This window comes from Oryctolagus cuniculus, chromosome 11, assembly GCF_051225735.1.
Source record: "Oryctolagus cuniculus isolate XC-2025 breed Fujian yellow rabbit chromosome 11, ASM5122573v1, whole genome shotgun sequence".
In the NCBI taxonomy this organism is placed as follows: Eukaryota; Metazoa; Chordata; class Mammalia; order Lagomorpha; family Leporidae; genus Oryctolagus; species Oryctolagus cuniculus.
Genome location: NC_142877.1, coordinates 15,334,115 through 15,351,518, shown reverse-complemented (window position 1 = coordinate 15,351,518; position 17,404 = coordinate 15,334,115). Strand labels below are relative to the sequence as shown.

At 57.6% G+C, this 17,404-nt stretch overlaps 1 protein-coding gene across 1 annotated transcript in view; it reads left to right on the top strand.

The window, feature by feature from the left end:
- The window catches only part of MYBL2 (MYB proto-oncogene like 2), a 31,171-nt gene extending 14,010 nt beyond the window's left edge, over positions 1 to 17,161 (top strand). The window contains exons 6-14 of the mRNA XM_002721063.5: positions 1,082 to 1,241; positions 5,998 to 6,282; positions 8,243 to 8,653; positions 8,867 to 9,006; positions 12,568 to 12,667; positions 13,800 to 13,913; positions 15,045 to 15,149; positions 16,066 to 16,215; positions 16,688 to 17,161. Of these exons, the coding sequence (XP_002721109.4) occupies positions 1,082 to 1,241; positions 5,998 to 6,282; positions 8,243 to 8,653; positions 8,867 to 9,006; positions 12,568 to 12,667; positions 13,800 to 13,913; positions 15,045 to 15,149; positions 16,066 to 16,215; positions 16,688 to 16,816 (1,594 nt within the window). The 3' untranslated portion in view covers positions 16,817 to 17,161. The remainder of the gene's footprint in view (positions 1 to 1,081; positions 1,242 to 5,997; positions 6,283 to 8,242; positions 8,654 to 8,866; positions 9,007 to 12,567; positions 12,668 to 13,799; positions 13,914 to 15,044; positions 15,150 to 16,065; positions 16,216 to 16,687) is intronic.
- Positions 17,162 to 17,404: the final 243 nt, after the last annotated feature.

Below are 17,404 nucleotides of genomic sequence, written 5' to 3'. Positions count from 1 at the left end.
GACTCAAGCGCTTGGGCTGTCTTCCACTGCTTTCCCAGGCTTTAGCAGGGAGCTGAATGGAAGTGGAGCAGCTGGGACTCAAACTGGTGTCACGGGTGGTGACTTAACCCACTGTGCCACAACCCCGGCGCCCCAAATAAAGATATCTTTCAATTCCATTTCCACTGACTTTCCTTTTTTTTTCTTTTAAAAAAAGACTTATGTTTTATTTATTTGAAAGGTGAGTTAGAGAGGGAGAGACAGAAATCTTCTATGTGCTAGTTCACTCCCCAGACAGGTCAGGAGCTTCTTCCAGGTCTCTCGTGTGGGTGCAGGGGTCCACGGTCTTGGACCATCTGTTTTCCCAGGCACATTAGCAGGGAGCAGGACTGGAAGTGGAGCAACTGGGACTTGAACCGGTGCCCATGTGGGGTGCTGGCATCACAGGCGGCGGCTTAACCTGCTATGCCACAACATCAGCTCCTCTACCAACTTTTCAGGTATTCTTGTACATTGATAGATGTGGCAGTCTGTCCTGCCAGATTAGACTCCAAGTGACAACCACCTGTCTTTTTTTTTTTTTTTTGACAGGCAGAGTTAGACAGTGAGAGAGAGAGACAGAGAGAAAGGTCTTCCTTTTCTGTTGGTTCACCCCCCAAATGACCGCCACGGCTGGCGCACCGCACTGATCTGAAGCCAGAAGCCAGGTGCTTCTTCCTGGTCTCCCATGTGGGTGCAGGGCCCGAGCACTTGGGCCATCCTCCATTGCCCTCCCGGGCCACAGCGGAGAGCTGGACTGGAAGAGGAGCAACCGGGACAGAATCCGGCTCCCCAACCGGGACTAGAACCCGGGTACCGCCTGTCTTAGCTGCTGATGTAGTGCCAGTTGTGTCATCTCAGAGATCCGGGGTAATGCTCTCACTGTTAAGGGATAGAAACCTGTGGAACTTCATCTTCACCTTGGAGCTGCAAAAGTCCCTGAGTTCCTGCAGCTGCACACTCACGGGCAGCGGCGGGAGCGGCCCAGGGAGGTCAGCGCTGTCGGGGGCGGGGTGCTCCCGGCCGCCGAGCTGGGAGGCTGAGGTCCCGTTTTCCCCTGCAGGACAGACAATGCTGTGAAGAATCACTGGAACTCTACCATCAAAAGGAAAGTGGACACGGGAGGCTTCCTGAGCGAGTCCAAGGACTGCAAACCCGTGTACTTGCTGCTGGAGCTCGAGGACAAGGACAGCCCGCAGGCTGCCCGGGCAGCCGAAGGCCAGGTGGGGCGTCCTCCGCACTGCAGCCCTGGGTGGTCGCTTGCTTTGATGTTTTTGTTTCAGACTTTGCAGAGTGACAAGAAAGAGAGCTCTTCCATCTGCTGGTCCTCTTCCCAAATGCCCACAACAGCCAGGTCTGGGCCAGGTCAAAGCCAGGAGCCAGGAACTTTCCCCTGGTCTCCCGCTTGGGTGGCAGGGGCCCAAGAACTTGGGACATCTTTCGTTGCCTTCCCAAGCACATTAGCAGGAAGCTAGATGGGAAGTAGAGCAGCCTGGACTCAAAGTGATGCTGGTGTCACAAGCGTTGGCTTAACCCGCTGAGCCACCATGCTGGCCCCAGCTGGTTTATTTTACGTTTGTTCCTTGCTGTCTCATTGAATGCCTGTCCTCAGCTGTTCCTTAGCCTCTGCCACAGGGTGTAAAGGCAGGTGCATGTGTCTGGCACCTTTGCTGTGACACACTTCTGCTTGGCATGCGCACTTCCCGGTGAGGGGTAACACCAGCCCATTAGGTAAAATTGAGAATAAGGTTGAGGATGTCCTTGGCCTCCTGGCCTTGTCACAGCTTCCTTCTTACCTGCTGTTCTTTCCAGTCTCTTTCTCTCTCTCTCTTTGTTTCTGAGAGACAGGAACAGACAAATCTTTCATTCTCTTCTTCACTCCCAGAATGCTTGCAACAGCCAGGGCTGGGCTGGACAGAAGCCAGGAGTGTGGAACCCACTCTGGGTCTCCCACACAGTCTGCAGGCACCCAGCTACGTGAGCCATCACGTCTGCCTCCTGGGTGTACATTAGTAGAAAGTTGGGGTTAGGAGCCTAGGCCGAGATACCAACTAAAGAACTCCAACATGAGATGCGGGTGTCATAAGTGAAAGGTGGGGGCTAGTGTTGTGCCACGCTGGGTTATGTGGCCACTTGAGGCACCAGAATCTCGTTAGAGTGCTGGTTTGCGTCCTGGCTGCTTTATTTACGATCCAGCTTCCTGCTGATGTGCCTGGAAAAGCAGTGGCTGATGGTGCAAGTCCTTGGGCCAATTGTCGGAGGCCAGGATGGAGTTCACGGCTTCTGGCTTTGATCTGGCCCAGCTCCTGCCTTTGCTGATAGTTGGGCAGTAACCCCGTGGATGGAAGATCTCTTGTCTCTCTTTCAGTCTCATGTCAAATAAATAAATAGTATGTAAAAAGCATGTTTGTCATTAACAGTCAGATGTATGGAGTTAAAATCTGTATTAAATGTTTGTGTTTGTGTTTGTGTGCGGTTCTGAGATGAGCAAGGTAGAGAGTGTTTCCATCACCTTTAAAGTTCCTGGGTGTGGTCAGCTACTGACCCTCACCCCCCCCCCCCATCCCCCCACCCCCGCCGTGACAGCTGCTCCCCTGTTTTCTGTTTTTGTCTTTGCAACAATGTGTGTGGAGTCTGGACTTTGTGTTGTGTTTCTATGGAAACTCATCAGGGTGCGTGTGCATGGGAGACTGCAGGTGGCTTTCCCTTCTCTGGGATGCATGTGTTGAGCAGAGTCTTGTAGGGAACCGGTTGTCTAAGTGGCCTTCTCATAGTGTTTGTGGAAGCCCCCTGCCTTCCATTAGAGCATGTGTGTTTTTATTTTTAAGATTTATTTTATTTATCTGAAAATCGGAGTTACAGAGAGATTCCATCTGCTGGTTCACTCCCCAAATGGCTACACCGGTCAGAGCTGGGGTAATCTGAAGCCAGGAGCTTCTTCCAGGTTTTCTACCTGGGTACAGGGGCCCAACCCAAGCACTTGGGCCATCTTCTGCTTTCCCACGTGCATTATCAGGGAACTGGATTGCAGGTGGAGCAGCCGGGACTCAAACCAGAGCCCGTATGAGATGCTGGTGTTGTGGGTAGTGGCTTTACCACTACTCCATAGCTCTGGTTCCCAGCTATACATTTTTTTTTTTTTTAAGATTTATTCTGTTTATTTGAAAGGCAGAGTTGAAGAGGCAGAGAGAGAGAAAGTCTTCCATCCGCTGGTTCACTCTACAGATGGCCGCAATGGCTGGAGCAGCACCGATCTGAAGCCAGGAGCTTCTTCTGGGTCTCCCACATGGGCACAGGGGCCCAAGGACTTGGGCCATCTTCCACTGCTTTCCCAGGCCATAGCAGAGAGCTGGATCGGAAGTGGAGCAGCCAGGACTAGAACTGGCACCCATATGGGATGCTGGCACTACAGACCGGGCTTTAACCCACTGTGCCACAGCGCTGGCCCCATCCCATCTATAATTTTTTTTTTTTTTTTTTTTGGCAGGCAGAGTGGATAGTGAGAGAGACAGAGAGAAAGGTCTTCCTTTTGCCGTTGGTTCACCCTCTAATGGCCGCTATGGCTGGCGCGCTGCGGCCGGCGCACCGCACTGATCCGAAGCCAGGAGCCAGGTGCTTCTCCTGGTCTCCCATGGGGTGCAGGGCCCAAGCACTTGGGCCATCCTCCACTGCACTCCCAGGCCACAGCAGAGAGCTGGCCTGGAAGAGGGGCAACCGGGACAGAATCCGGCACCCCGACCGGGACTAGAACTGGGTGTGCTGACGCTGCGAGGCGGAGGATTAGCCTAGTGAGCTGCGGCGTCGGCCCCATCTATAAATTTTTAATGAAATCTTTATCTCATCCCCTTGTCTTTCTGCTCAGTTGGCAGCAGTGGTGATAAAAGCTAGCATTGCAGTAGGATCCTTGACCTTGCCTTGCTGATCTGCGTAGCGTCCTGATGGCCTTAGTGTTCTTGTTTTAGAAGGAAGCAGAAACCCAGGGAGGGCGCACAGCCTCCCCAGGGTCAGAGAGTCGATGGCAGCGTTCTGTTAGCCCTGAGCCTCTGCCGGCTCCCCAGCCCCACTCTGCCCCTGTTCACGTGGATCTTGCTCCTTGCTCGCCATGTGTTTCACGGGGCTCAGCTCCAGGAGAACAGGTCCAGGTTTAGGCCGGAGAGCAGCTCGAGAGCCTTCCGGGGATTTGTGCCTCTCGTCAGTGAGGGGAGAGCACACACAAAACACAGCTGCTTGCTGCTGGAGGCCGACGACTGCGGCAAGCAGGTCGGCGCCCGGCTCTGCCCTCAGCTGGTTAGAGATGTTTTACAAATGACGGTGGCAGGCAACCAAGGAGCTACACGGCAGAGCTGTTAGTTCCTTGGCCCGTGGGTGCCGTGACCACCAGGGGACCTGATTAACTGTTCTCCCAGCAAGGTAGTGTTTATAAATCACATTGAAAAGGCAGAGACTTTGCATGACAGAGCTCCCACCTGCTAGTTACTCCCCCAATGCCCACAACAGCCAAGGCTGGGCCAGGCCAAAGCTAGGAGCCTGGAACTCCATCCAGGTCTCCCACGTGGGTGATGGGGACTCAGGTAATTGAGCTATGTCACCTGTTGCCTCCTAGGCTGTGCATTAACAGGAAGTTGGATTGGAAGCAGAGCTGGGGCTCAGCTGTACCAGATGCCCTTCCCACAAATGTTGTTTTCCAGGCTGCCTGGGTCTGCCAGGGCCAGCACCCTGTTTCCAGGGTCTCCCAGGGCGAGCGCCCTGTTTCCTGGGTCTGCCAGGAGGCCAGCTGCTGCAAAGGATTTTTCTCAATTTTTTTTTCATTTATAAGCTACATGCATTTTTTCCCCTCTTTTGAAAATATTTATTTGAAAGTCAGAGCTGGGGGCCAGTGTTGTGGCATAGTGGATAAAGCTGCCACCTGCAGTGCTGGCATCCCATATGGGTGCCAGTTTGAGTCCCGGCTGTTCCACTTCTGATCCAGCTCTCTACTAGGGCCTGGGAAAGCAGCAGAAGATGGCCCAAGTCCTTGGGCCCCTGAACCCACATGGGAGACCTGGAGGAGGCTCCTGACTCCTGGCTTCTGATTGGCATAGCACTGACTGTTGTGGGCATCTGAAGAGTGAATCAGCGGATGCAAGACCTCTTTCTCTGCCTCTCTATAACTCTTGCCTTTCAAATAGATAAATCATTTGAAAAAAAAAAAAAAAAAAAGAGCCACAGAGAGAGAGGTAGACATCTTCCTTCCACCTGCTAGTTCACTCCCCAGATGGCTGCAGTGCCAGTGCTGGGTCAGGCTGAAGCCAGGAGCTTCATTTGGGTCTCTCATGTGGGTGCTGGGGCCCAAGCACTTGGGCCATCTTCTGCTAATTTCCTAAGCACATTTAGCAGGGAGCTGGATTGGAACAGCCAGAACTTGAACCAGTGCCCATATGGGATGCCGGTGTCTCGGCAGCTTTACCTGCTACACCACAATGCTGGCCCCAGCTACATGCAGTTTTCAGAGTTTAATTTTGAAATAATGTGAAGCATTCAGGAACCAGATTCATTGATTTTGAACACTTAGCCAGAGTTGCCCGATCTCTCTCTCTTTTTTTTTTCTCACCTGAGCCATTTGAGAGCTGGTTGCTGCTGAATGCTTTTCCCCTTCATCCTCCAGTGTGGATGTCCTCAGGGTCAGGGGCCCACATCCACGGCTGCACGCAGCTGCAGCCGGCTCAGGACGCGTGTCTAGTCCTCCGTGCGTGTCCCATTGCTCCTGCCCTGGTGCAGCCAGGAGCAGGCCTGCACTAACTTGTCCTGGTGCTGTCACCTGCCCTGCTCAGTTAGTCTCACAAGATTGAGAGTGTGTGGCCAGGTATCTTAACAGAGCGTCTCAAATTGGACTCATCCAGGCTCCCTTACTGTTAGACTGAGTGCATGTTTTGCTGGAAGCTACTGCATAATTTGTATTTCAACCAGAAAATCCAGACGGTGTGCCCTTGTGACCCACAGGGCGGTCTTGTGACCGGCTGGCCCCCGGCGCCCCCTGCCATGAAGGAGGAGGAAGGCAGTGAGGAGGAGGCGGCCGCAGCCCCTTCTGCCGAGCCGGAGCTCGCCCCTGTACAGCTGGACAGCGTGCACACTCCGGAGCCCTCGCAGGAATTCCCCAAGCGCGAGGACCAGGAGGGCTCCCCGCCGGAGACGAGCCTGCCCTACAAGTGGGTGGTGGAGGCCACCAACCTCCTCATCCCTGCCGTGGGCTCCAGCTTCTCGGAGGCCCTGGACCTGATCGAGTCGGTATGTGGGTTGCGCTGGGTGAGGAGTGCTGCTGTCGCGGCCTGCTTCCCGCTCACTCCATTGCTGCCACTGAGGGCGCAGGCTGAGCACCCGGCCCTGGGCCTGGGCCTGGGGTCACTGAGTCAGCCACTGGGCAGTTAGTTCTTTCCTTTGGGGGGGGTGTGCAGAGTGGATCCTAGCCCTTTTGTACCCCATAGGGTGAGGTGGGAAGGCTTCCCTATGTGGCTAACTGCCAGGGGACTGGGATATTTGTGGCTTTACAAGGTTGGGTTTCCCTGGAGAGGGGACTGGGAAGTGCTGGGGTGGAGCGGTGAGTGGGTCTCCCTGGCCTGCTTACCTTGCTCCTGGGTGGGGGAGGGGCACACCTGGCCCTGACGTCCTGCAGGGCGGGTCTGGGGAGTTCAGCCCCACACTCGCTCCCTTCCTCTCAGGCGTCCTGTCTGCTGAGAATAAGGGCGCTCTCGAGTCACCATCTGTGTACTCTTGCTGGGCTCTGAGCTTAATTAAGTGCGGTTCATAGGGTGCCCTGTCAGGTGTGTCCTTTCTCTGGCCAGTAGATGAGAGTGAGGTTCGGAGTGAGCCTGGTGCTCTTGACTGTGATAAGGGGGAGGGTTGGACGATGCTGTCCCCAGGGGAGAATCTGCTCGGTGCCCCCCTGACCTTGTGTTGGCACCCTGTCACGGAGTCCACTGTGGGGCCCGCTCGACCCTCGACCCTCGGGGCTGTCATTGCTGCTTGAGATGTGAGACCGGCAGACCCTGATCTGTTTTCACAAGTAGCCTCACCTCCACCCTCTGGGTGCTGAGAGGGGCGTGGAGGGGAGAGCTGGGCCAGGCTGAGCCTAGGACGGTCAGTACCTCCCCCTGAGAGTCACAGTGGAGGGGGAGCACCTGCTGTGTGCTGGCCCACACTTAATTGTACAGGTATCCCTTTTGATCAGGAGTGGTGTGAATTTTGCGAAGCATGTGTATCGTGGTTAGATATGGGGATAGCACCAAGTCTAAACGTGAAATTCATTTATGTTTTGTGTGTATGTTGCCTGAAGGTAATTTCACAAAATATTTTTTAATTTTGTGCATGAAACAAGGATTCATGGTATGGAATTTTCCACTTGTGGCATCATTGTAATTCTTAAAAACTTTCAGAGTTGGGGGCGTTTTGGTTTTTGGATTTTCATATGAGGGATACTCACCCTGTATCCAGCCATCGAATGTGTGCTGGGTGCCAGGCCTGTTCCAACCTGTGTGCCCTTAGCTGTTGGGCAGCTCGGTGATGTGGGTAGGACTCCCAAGCTCAGAGGGTAGGGGACTGGTCCAGTGTCACGGAGCTCTGACCGTCTTGCTCTGCTATCTGGGGTCACAGCATCTGCAGAAGCCACTCCAGACAGTCCTCAGAGGTTGTGCTTCTGGTCTGTTCGATGCTATCAGTTCTGGGCCTCCCTGAGACTGGAATGTGGGCCTGCAGTTAGCACTGCCTGGAGCCGGCCTCCATGCATAGGAGTGAACTGCCTGAGGCTCCTGCAGGTCCTAGTGAGCAGAAATTGCCCCTGGGGTCTGGGCCTAGAGACCTCCAGGGGCCACAGGGAAGCCTCTGTCTGCAGAGCCTTGCCTTGTAATCAACTGCATAGAGGTGGGAAGCCCAGGAGCAGTCTCAGGTTTGCTGTTAGAAACTCAGTGACACCAGGCAGGTGAGGGCCCAGTTCTTTGTAGGGCTGTTGTTGGGGTGGGGGTGGGGGATAGCTCATGAAGAGCTCCAAGGAAGCCCCACCATTGGACAGGCGGCCCGACCGCTGCACTGGTTCACCTCCAACAGAAAACTGAGCGGATGCCTGACCCCGTGAACGGTCAGTCCTGGGCTGTGGGCTCACACCTGTCACCTGTGTGCTGACCTTGGTGAACGAGCCCCGCTGTAGTAAGAGCAGAGTAACTGTGGTTGTTGCTGGCCTCCCTCCCTCACCCAGGACCCTGATGCTTGGTGCGATCTGAGTAAGTTTGACCTCCCCGAGGAGCCTTCCGCAGAGGGCAGCATCCACAGTAGCCCAGTGCAGCCTCAGGCACCACCCCAGCAGCAGGCACTGACACCCCGCCAGCCGGCGGGCCTGGTGCCCAACGTGACCGAGTACCGCCTGGACGGCCACACCATCTCGGACCTGAGCCGCAGCAGCCGGGGCGAGCTGATCCCCATCTCCCCCAGCACAGACATCGGGGGCTCCGGCACCGGCACCCCGCCCTCGGTGCTCAAGCGGCAGAAGAAGCGGCGAGTGGCCCTGTCCCCCGTCACGGAGAGCAGCGCCAGTCTCTCCTTCCTGGACTGCAACAGCCTCACACCCAAGACCACGCCTGTCAAGACGCTGCCCTTCTCGCCCTCCCAGGTGTGTTCCCCTGGCCAGACACTCAGCAGGTGGAGGTGACGGACACCTGGGCCCAGCACACACTCCACAGCCAGCATTTATTGAGCACCAGCTGTATGCCTGGCTGGGTGCTCGGCCGTGACGTCCCAGGGCTCTCTCCCCTCCCCTGGCTGGGCCTTGAGGACCCACAGGCAGGCCATCATGTTATCTCGCATCCTTTCTCTCCCTTGGCAGTTTCTTAACTTCTGGAACAAGCAGGATACCCTGGAGCTCGAGAGCCCCTCACTGACGTCCACTCCAGTGTGCAGCCAAAAGGTGGTGGTGACCACGCCCCTGCACCGGGATAAGACACCGCTGCACCAGAAGCACGCCGCGTGAGTGTCCCGCCGCGCCTGCTGGCCGTCCCGGGCGGGCGCCCTCGAACACCTGCAGACTGAAGAGTCTCCTGGCCACCGCGCTGCCTCTTCCTGTTCTTCCCCTTTGCTCTTCCTGCCTTTTTTATGTTTTTTGTTTGTTTGTTTGTTTTTATATTTTTATTTATTTATTTTTTGACAGAGTGGATAGTGAGAGAGAGACAGAGAGAAAGGTCTTCCTTTGCTGTTGGTTCACCCTCCAATGGCCGCCGCGGCCGGCGTGTTGCGGCTAGCGCACCGCGCTGATCTGATGGCAGGAGCCAGGTGCTTCTCCTGGTCTCCCATGGGGTGCAGGGCCCAAGCACTTGGGCCATCCTCCACTGCACTCCCAGGCCACAGCAGAGAGCTGGCCTGGAAGAGGGGCAACTGGGACAGAATCCGGTGCTCTGACCGGGACTAGAACCCGGTGTACCAGTGCGGCTAGGCGGAGGATTAGCCTAGTGAGCCGCGGCGCCAGCCTTTGGTTTGTTTGTAAGATTTATTTATTTATTTGAAAGGCGAAGTTACAGAGAGAGAGATTGCTCTTCAAGCTGCAGGTTCATTCCTCAAGTGGCTGCAGCGGCCAGGGCTGGGCCAGTCCGAAACCAGGAGCCCGGAACTCCACCTGGATCTCCCTTGTGGGTGGCAGTGCTCAAGCACTTGGGCCGTCCTTTGCTGTCTTCCCAGGCTCTTTAGCAGGAAGCTGGATTAGAAGTGGAACAGCTGGGACCCAAATTGGTGCTTACATGGGATGTTGGCATGGCAGGCGGATGCTTGATCCACGGCACCACAACGCCGGCTCCCATTTTAAAATTTGATGGTTTTTTATGTCAATCGCACAGAGTCCAAATGGCTGTGGGAAGTGTAATCCCGTGGCCTCCCCGCCCTTTTGAAGTTGCCTGAGCAGGTTGGTTGTGTTTGAGTGGCTTCGCGTGCAGAGCAGCAGGACCCCAGCACTGGGCTCCGAGGAGCACTGTCAAGAGTGATGGTGGTGCCCCTGCCCTCCTGGCTTATGCAGCACAGCCTTCCCCACACGTGGGCGCGGCTTCCCTGCTCCTCTGCTTGCCACGTTTGCTGCAGGAGAAGCGTGGCTGTTACTGCGTGAGGAGGTTCTGTGACCTCGGCACCGAGCGTAGTCGCAGAAAAGCCTTACGGAGCCCTCCATCAGAGCTGTTGAACTAGAGCGTAACTTGGGAGTGAAACCAGACTTCGAGGCCATTAGACAGTGGTGCTGCGGGGAGCACTGCTGCTCTTGACTGCTCCGACTTGTCCATGTCCTTGCTCAGCTTCCCTTCTCCACAAAGAGGCTCCTCCTCCCCCGTCCGCCGGCTCGCCACCTGGTTCTGTGCATCTGATTTTCTGAAAGAGGCTCTCGCAGGGAGTAGATCTCGGCTGCCAGTTGTGTCTTTAGTGGTTTAAAGGAGTTTGTGCGTCTGCTGTGCGGTTTCTCACGGGTTGTCAACAGCTTGAATAGAGCACACCATGGTGTGCTTTTCTTTGTTTCTTTTTTTAAAGATTTGTTTATTTGCTTGAAAGACAGAGTTACAGAGAGGCAGAGGCAGAGAGCGAGATCTTTCATCCTCTGATTCACTCTACAAATGGCTGCAATGGCTGGAGCCAGGTTGACCCAAACCCAGGAGCCCGGAGCTGCTTCTGCGTCTCCCACGTGGTTGCAGGGGCCAGGGACTTGAGCCATCTTCCACAGCTTTCCCAGGCCATAGCAGAGAGCTGGATCGGAAGTGGAGCAGCCAGGACTAGAACTGGTGCCTATATGGGATGCTGGCACTGCAGGCTGTGGCTAAACCAGCTGCACCATGCTTACATCTGATGTTGGTTGAGCTCTTTGGACCTGTGTGTTTATAGTTTTCATCAGATTTGGAAAAATGTCAGCCATTATTTCTTCAAAAACATTTGCTGGCTGTCCACCTGCAGCCCCTCGGGAGACTCCACAGTGACACGTGTGTTAAGCCACATAGTTATCCCCCAGCTCACCAGGGCTATGCTTATTTTTTTTTTTTTAAGATTTTTATTTATTTATTTAAAAGAGCGATCTCCCATCTGCCACTTCACTCCCAAGTGTCTGTAACAGCAGCCAGAGCTGGGCAAGGTCAGAGCTGGTGCTGGCACTCTGTGTGGTCTCCCACGTGAGCGCTGGGTACGCAAGTGCTTGGAGCCCTCATCTCTGCCTCCCAGAGTGCGCAGTAGCAGGAAGCTGGAAATGGAAGCAGAGCCGGGGCTTGAACACAGGCGCTCTGATGCGAGAGGAAGCCATCCCAGCAGCTGCCCCTCATGAATTCTTCCTGCTTTCTGCCCCTCATTTCCTGCCTTAGCGGGTCCTTCATCCCTCAGTCTACATCATTTTCAGCTTAATCTCTTGTCCCTCATCTTAAGCTGGTTAGCCAACCTTGGTGGGACCGTTGTGGCACTGTTTGCTGGTTCACCGGTCTGGTCACTTGCCAAGATCGCTGGCTCACGGGATTTTTCCATCTGCAAGCAGCCAGGTGCACCCCCTTTCCGCGTCGGCTTCCGTGGGTTTTCTCATGGGTCTGTGCTCATCCTTACTGATGCTGCAAAATAGAAGCTCCAGGGTTTGCTCGTGGGGCTGAGTTGACCCTTCACTGCGCTCTGAACTGTGGGTGCTCGCCTGAGCAGTGCTCCTCCTCATGCAGCGGGCCTGTGTGTCCCACCAGGGAGACAGCAAGAGTTGGAGAAGAGATTGTGTGGGTCCTTTCTTATTTCTAGTCCCAAAGAAGGGAGAAGAGTGGCCCACCTTCTTAACCTTTCACCTCCTCCTGCAAGGCTGGGGCCCAGTGTCCAGGAGGGCGCCTCTGCCTGCCCCCAGGTGCTGACCAGCTGGGTGTTTCTGGTGTCCTTGAGAGTCAGCCAGGTCATGTGTCTAGGCTGCTCAGGCCCCGCGGGCCCAGCATGAGGGACAGTGTTCAGGGTCTGGTATCTGCTGGCAGAGTGAAGTTTGCCCACAGTGCACCCTGCCCCTGCCATCCTCATTGTCCTCACCCAGCAGGGGTCGTGCATGGGGTCCTCTCCCAGGCAGATGAAGCGTTTTGGGAGTTCTGCTTCTGGGCCAGGCCGTCCCAGGGATTCTCTGCTTGTGTGCGCATACCGAGGTGATCTGCAGACACCCAGGGAGATGCTGGCCTTGCCGTCTCAGCCTGCAGTCCTTGCTGTCCCGTGTGCCCTCTGGAGAGGGGCCCGGCAGGAATGCAGTCTTCCCAGTCCCCGCCCTACCCCACTGCTGCTGCCGCCGCTCCTTGTGCCTACAGCATGGCCCCTGCTCTGTCTGCTTGTGTTCTGGAAGCCCTGAGTCTGGACTCTGAGCAGCATCCGTTACCACCTTCTTGATCCTTTCTGTTTCCAGGGAGGGCCCTCTCTTGGAGCCCTGGCTTGGACCTGGGCAGGGATCAGCTCTGTACAACCTGGGGCCAGCGGTGCAGGGCAGGGGAGATCAGAGCCATGGGCAGCAGTCTCTGTGCAGCCACTTGCCCCCAGCCCCCATCACTAAGCCTCCGCCCTTGGCCCCCGCAGGTTTGTGACCCCAGATCAGAAGTACTCCATGGACAACACTCCCCACACGCCCACCCCGTTCAAGAACGCCCTGGAGAAGTATGGACCCCTGAAGCCCCTGGTATGTGGCGTGGTCACCGCTGCGGGTCTCTGCCATGGGGTCTGGGGTTCACCCAACCCACCGACAGCTCCCGGGGCCCTTTTCCCCCGAGGTCTCATCGGATTGCTCTCTTGGGAAGGGGCAGGTGGTGCCAGTTTTACAAATGGGGAACTGAGGCTGTTATGATTGGTTCTCTCCACATTTCCTGGGCGCCATCAGTGTACCGGGCAGGCCACGGCCTGTGCTGGAGACACACAGGCTCCTAAGCATGTAGGGTGCTGGATACAGACAGTGAACACGCTATACAGCACTTTCAGCATGGTACGTGCTGGGGAGAAAGTGGACGGTACTGGCATGGGGAAGGCTGTCCTGGGGCGCTGTGCGTCCTCAGAATTGTCCCTCGCACTGGCAGGGTGGCCATGTGTCCCCTGGAGACAGCAGGTGTTTGGGAAGTCCCTAGAAGGGGAGAGAACAACCTGGCTGGAGAGAGCCTCAGCCTGAACACAGCCTGCAGCAGCTCCTCTGCCTTTGCTGCCCGAGTCTCCTGGGATGACCGAGGCAGCTGGACTGGGCTGGAGCTGACGCCGTTAGGCAGGGTTTCCAGGGCCCGAGTTACCGGCTGGCGAGGTGGGGTGCTGGTTCAAACTGCTGCTCCACGTCCGACTGGAGGTGCTCAGACCGCGTGCTGTCCAGACAGCCTTGAGAGGGCATCTTGCCACCTTGGCAGCCTTAATTAAGTAGGCAGGTGTGTCTCATGATGCCTGGGGCCACACCGTTCGCTGGGGAAGTGGAATTGAGCAAATCCATTAGTGAGCCTGGACTGTGGGCAGAGCCAGGCTTTTGGTCAACAGCCATTGGCTCCGGGTCAGACTCTGGGTCTCTGAGCCAGAGCTTCCGCCCTGCATGGATGACGGTTCTTGCCCAGGGCTAATCCCAACCCTGGCCGGCTCTGAGAGTCAAGATCAGAGCCAAGCTCGCCATCCCCTTGTCCCAGACAGGACAGTTAACGGCCCTCAATGATGCTTGTGAGGTGATGTCCAGGCCCCAGACCACCTTCCTGGTCTGCCCAGGACTGTCCACAGGAACAGGCTCTGTCTGGCACCAGACAGCCTACGTGTGGGGCCTCACTCGGTCTCTCCCACCCTCGCCCCAGCCGCAGACCCCGCACCTGGAGGAGGACCTGAAGGAGGTGCTGCGCTCCGAGGCCGGCATCGAGCTCATTGTTGAGGATGACGTGAGGCCCGAGAAGCAGAAGAGGAAGCCCGGGGTGAGGGCTGCTGGCCAGCAGGGCGTGGGTCCTGGGACGGGGGGCTGCGGTGTGCCCGGTGCCCCCCATGGTGATTACTGCTGAAACCCATCAGTGTCCTGGTGTCTCCTGCCCCCTCTCCCCTTGCTCCCTTACCTAGCGTTGTGTTTGGTCTTTGCCCAGTGGGCCCTGGGCTGCGTGTAGAGGGCGGTGCTGGGATCCAGACCTTCTTCGAGTTCAGTGGGTGGAGACAGCATTACCCTGGCACGTGGAGGACCAGCCTGGTGTGCATGGTGTGGAGGGACACAGGGGAGGCCAAGGGCATCCTTCTGATGGGCAGGGTGGTCTGGAGCGGCTGGCCAGGGCCAGGTGTCTGGGCTCTGAGCAGGAGTGGGAAGGGGTAGCCGTCTGCAGAGGAGCAGGCCAGGACGGTCCCCGGCTGGTGTGAGCCCAAGCCGGCCTCCCCCTGCTGTGTTGTCTTGAGTCTCCCCTTGGCTTTGTGCTGCTCTCCTTGTGTGTGTGTAGGGTGGGGGATGTTGGGTGGGCTACAGAGGGCAGCTGGCACAGACGCCTTCCCCAAGTGGACTCAGTGGCCCGTGTTTGGATGGACAGAAGTTGGCCCAGGGCCCTCTTGGGCCTCTCCACAGCAGTGGGGATAGTTCTGAGCCAGGGCAGCAGCTACTTGGGGCATGGTGCTGGGTTGGGGACATTGTCTCGGAGCCCCTCCCTGGTGTCGAGCAGACCCCTGGCTGTCTTCTTGGGTGCAGGGTGAGGGCTGGGGCATTCCTTGTGCAGGCTGTTTGTGCCAGATGCACCCCGAGGGTTGGCATGGCTGCATCACCCATCAGTGGGCCGCCATTCTCTGTGGCACTTGGTTCAGTGTTGGGCCTGTTTGTGGAAGGGGTGTTGGTCCCTTGGGGTGAGGAGCAGGTTTCTTTGTGGCTGAAAGTCAGTGCTGTGCCCTTGCTCTCAAGTCTATCCTGGGCATAGATTGAAGGTGCCCAAGTCTCCCTGGCAGAAATCCCCAGCAGCCACGCCTGGCTTGGAGACTCACCTGCTGCAGGGCCTTGTTCCGGGGCCATCTGTGGCAGCCCAGGCGCTGACCTGGGGACCCTGACACCCACCCTAACCACTGCCCTTTCCCACCCCCAGCTGCGGCGGAGCCCCATCAAGAAAGTGCGGAAGTCTCTGGCTCTGGACATCGTGGACGAGGACGTGAAGCTGGTGATGTCCACAATGCCAAAGGGTCTGGCTATGGTAAGGGGTCAACCACCCGCACCCTGGGCTGCAGAGGGCTCTGGGAGGGTGGGCTGTGTTGCTGGAACACCTTGGAAACTGTGACATGGGTCTCCAGGGTCTTCCCTTGCATTCTGCTCGTGGGGTGGCCGCAGAGAGTTACCAGGGTGCCTTGAGACACAGCCAGTTGGGTGGGGCCGCACCAGCCCTGGGATGGGGCCAGCCAGCTCCCAGGCTAGTGTGCTCGTCGAGCGAGGAGCCCTGGCCACCAGAGCGGTTGCTGCCTGTGCCGAGTGTGGGACCCAGATCTGTGCTATGCTGCTGATCCCTTGCAGCCAACATTGGGATGAGCCCCGCTCGCGCCAGTGCCCAAGAGAGAAGCAGTGAGCGGGGAAGGGGGGCTCATGGGCAGCTGTGGCTCTCAGGGTGGCAGCTGTGGCTCTCAGGGTCCTTGCGTAAAGGCCTCACTGTGGCTGGGCCTTCCAGCCAGGCAGGGGTCCTAGCACCCTCCAGGCAGACCCACCTCTGCCCCGGACATGGGAAATCACTGCCGCAAACATTGCAGCACGTGGTGGCGAGCACAGACTTGGAGCTGGGTGGGCGCGGGTTTGAGTCCCGACGCCCTGCTTGCTCCCTGGATCTGCTTCCCTGAATGCTGTCAGGAGGGCAGAGCCCAGCGGGAGGTGCGTGGTCCAGCCTCATTGCCACGGTGCGGGTCGCAGAGATGGTGGGGAGCTTTCCTGGCACCCTGGCTATGCCCGCGGCTGTGAGATGGGCCCTTCCAAGCCCCTTCCCCTCACCAAAGAGGCTTAGAGAAGTGAGCGTCCCACCCAGCAGCTCTGGAGCCAAAGGCGGGCTGGGATTGGACTGCACTTTCCTCTCCTTCCTGCTGAGCACTCCTGGCCGAATGGCGACTTGGGCTTGGTTTTGATTTCAGCCGACCAGCGCCCCCTCCGGCTCTGCCAGCCACGTCCTGTCTGGAGTCAAAGAGGACAACAGCCTGCTCAACCAGGGCTTCCTCCAGGCCAAGCCCGAGAAGGCAGGGCCAGCCCCGAAGCCCCGAGGCCACTTTGTGGCACCTGCTCCCGTGAGTGCTCACCTGGGGGCCCTGGCACAGGCTGCTCCCTGTGCCCCCGTGCTCCTCATGCCACTTCCTGGGGGAAGCCTCCCCCAACTCCATGCCCTGGACAGAGCCCCAGCTCCCAGCCCCTGTTGTGGCCTGACTGAGCTGTGATGTCTGTATTTGGATCACTCGACAGTGCTGGCCCTGCTGCTTGCCTGCCAGCCAGTGGCTTCTCTTGAGGTTGCTGCCACCCTGGGGCATGACAGGGTTTGGTCTCCTGGTCCAGCCTCCTCCTTAAGAGTTGGGGAAGGCCCCACGGATGGGGCGTGGCTTCTCCAGAGCCACCCAGGAAGGCAGACACAGTGCAGGGGGCTTCTGGCTTGGGGCTAGGAGGAGCTCATAGACATGCCCCACCCCATCCCTGCCTGGGACCTTCAGGGTCTCCCTGGGACGTGTGTCCCTTCCCTGCCTGGTGGTGACTCTTACCTCTCCCCAGATGACCAGCGCCTGGAAGACGGTAGCCTGCGGGGGCACCAGGGACCAGCTGTTCATGCAGGAGAAAGCCCGGCAGCTCCTGGGCCGCCTGAAGCCCAGCCACACGTCTCGGACCCTCATCCTGTCCTGAGGGCTGGGGGCCGTGAGCCGCTCTCATGTTTACAGGGGTTGGGGGCACAGGGGTACAAATGTGAGAGTCACCCTCAGGTGCCGCCAGCCCCTCCCCAGACTGCTCAGGTGGGGGCAGAAGGGCCACACACTGCAAGTGCAGCTGCGGGCGGCTCCTGGTGCTAACAGAACAAAGTCCCACTCCGGGGCCTGCCTGTCCCCTCCCCAGTGTTCCCGGGAGCCCGGGGCTGGCCTGGCCTCATCTCAGACCCCTGCTCAGGGCAGGGAATGTGGCCGGGCGCTCTTTTCCTCATTCAGCCTCTGTTTCATTTCCTTGAAAGAATAAACTAGTTTGTTTCTGTGTGCAGCTGCTGTTCCCCCAGGGAACATCTCTGGGGACAAGGGCCTCTGCCTCCTGCATCTTGTCTGGCCCTGGTCTCCACTGAGCTGCCTCCACGTCAGACTGGTGAGCAAGGAGGCATGGTGGACAGCTGGGCAGAGCCTTCCGGCCATGGTGGCCCGAGGCTGAGCAGGAGTCAGGACAGGCCTGGTGGCTTCGTACTCCTTGAGCGTGGCACCGGTTGCAGCTTGGCCTGCGTCCTGCCCTGCA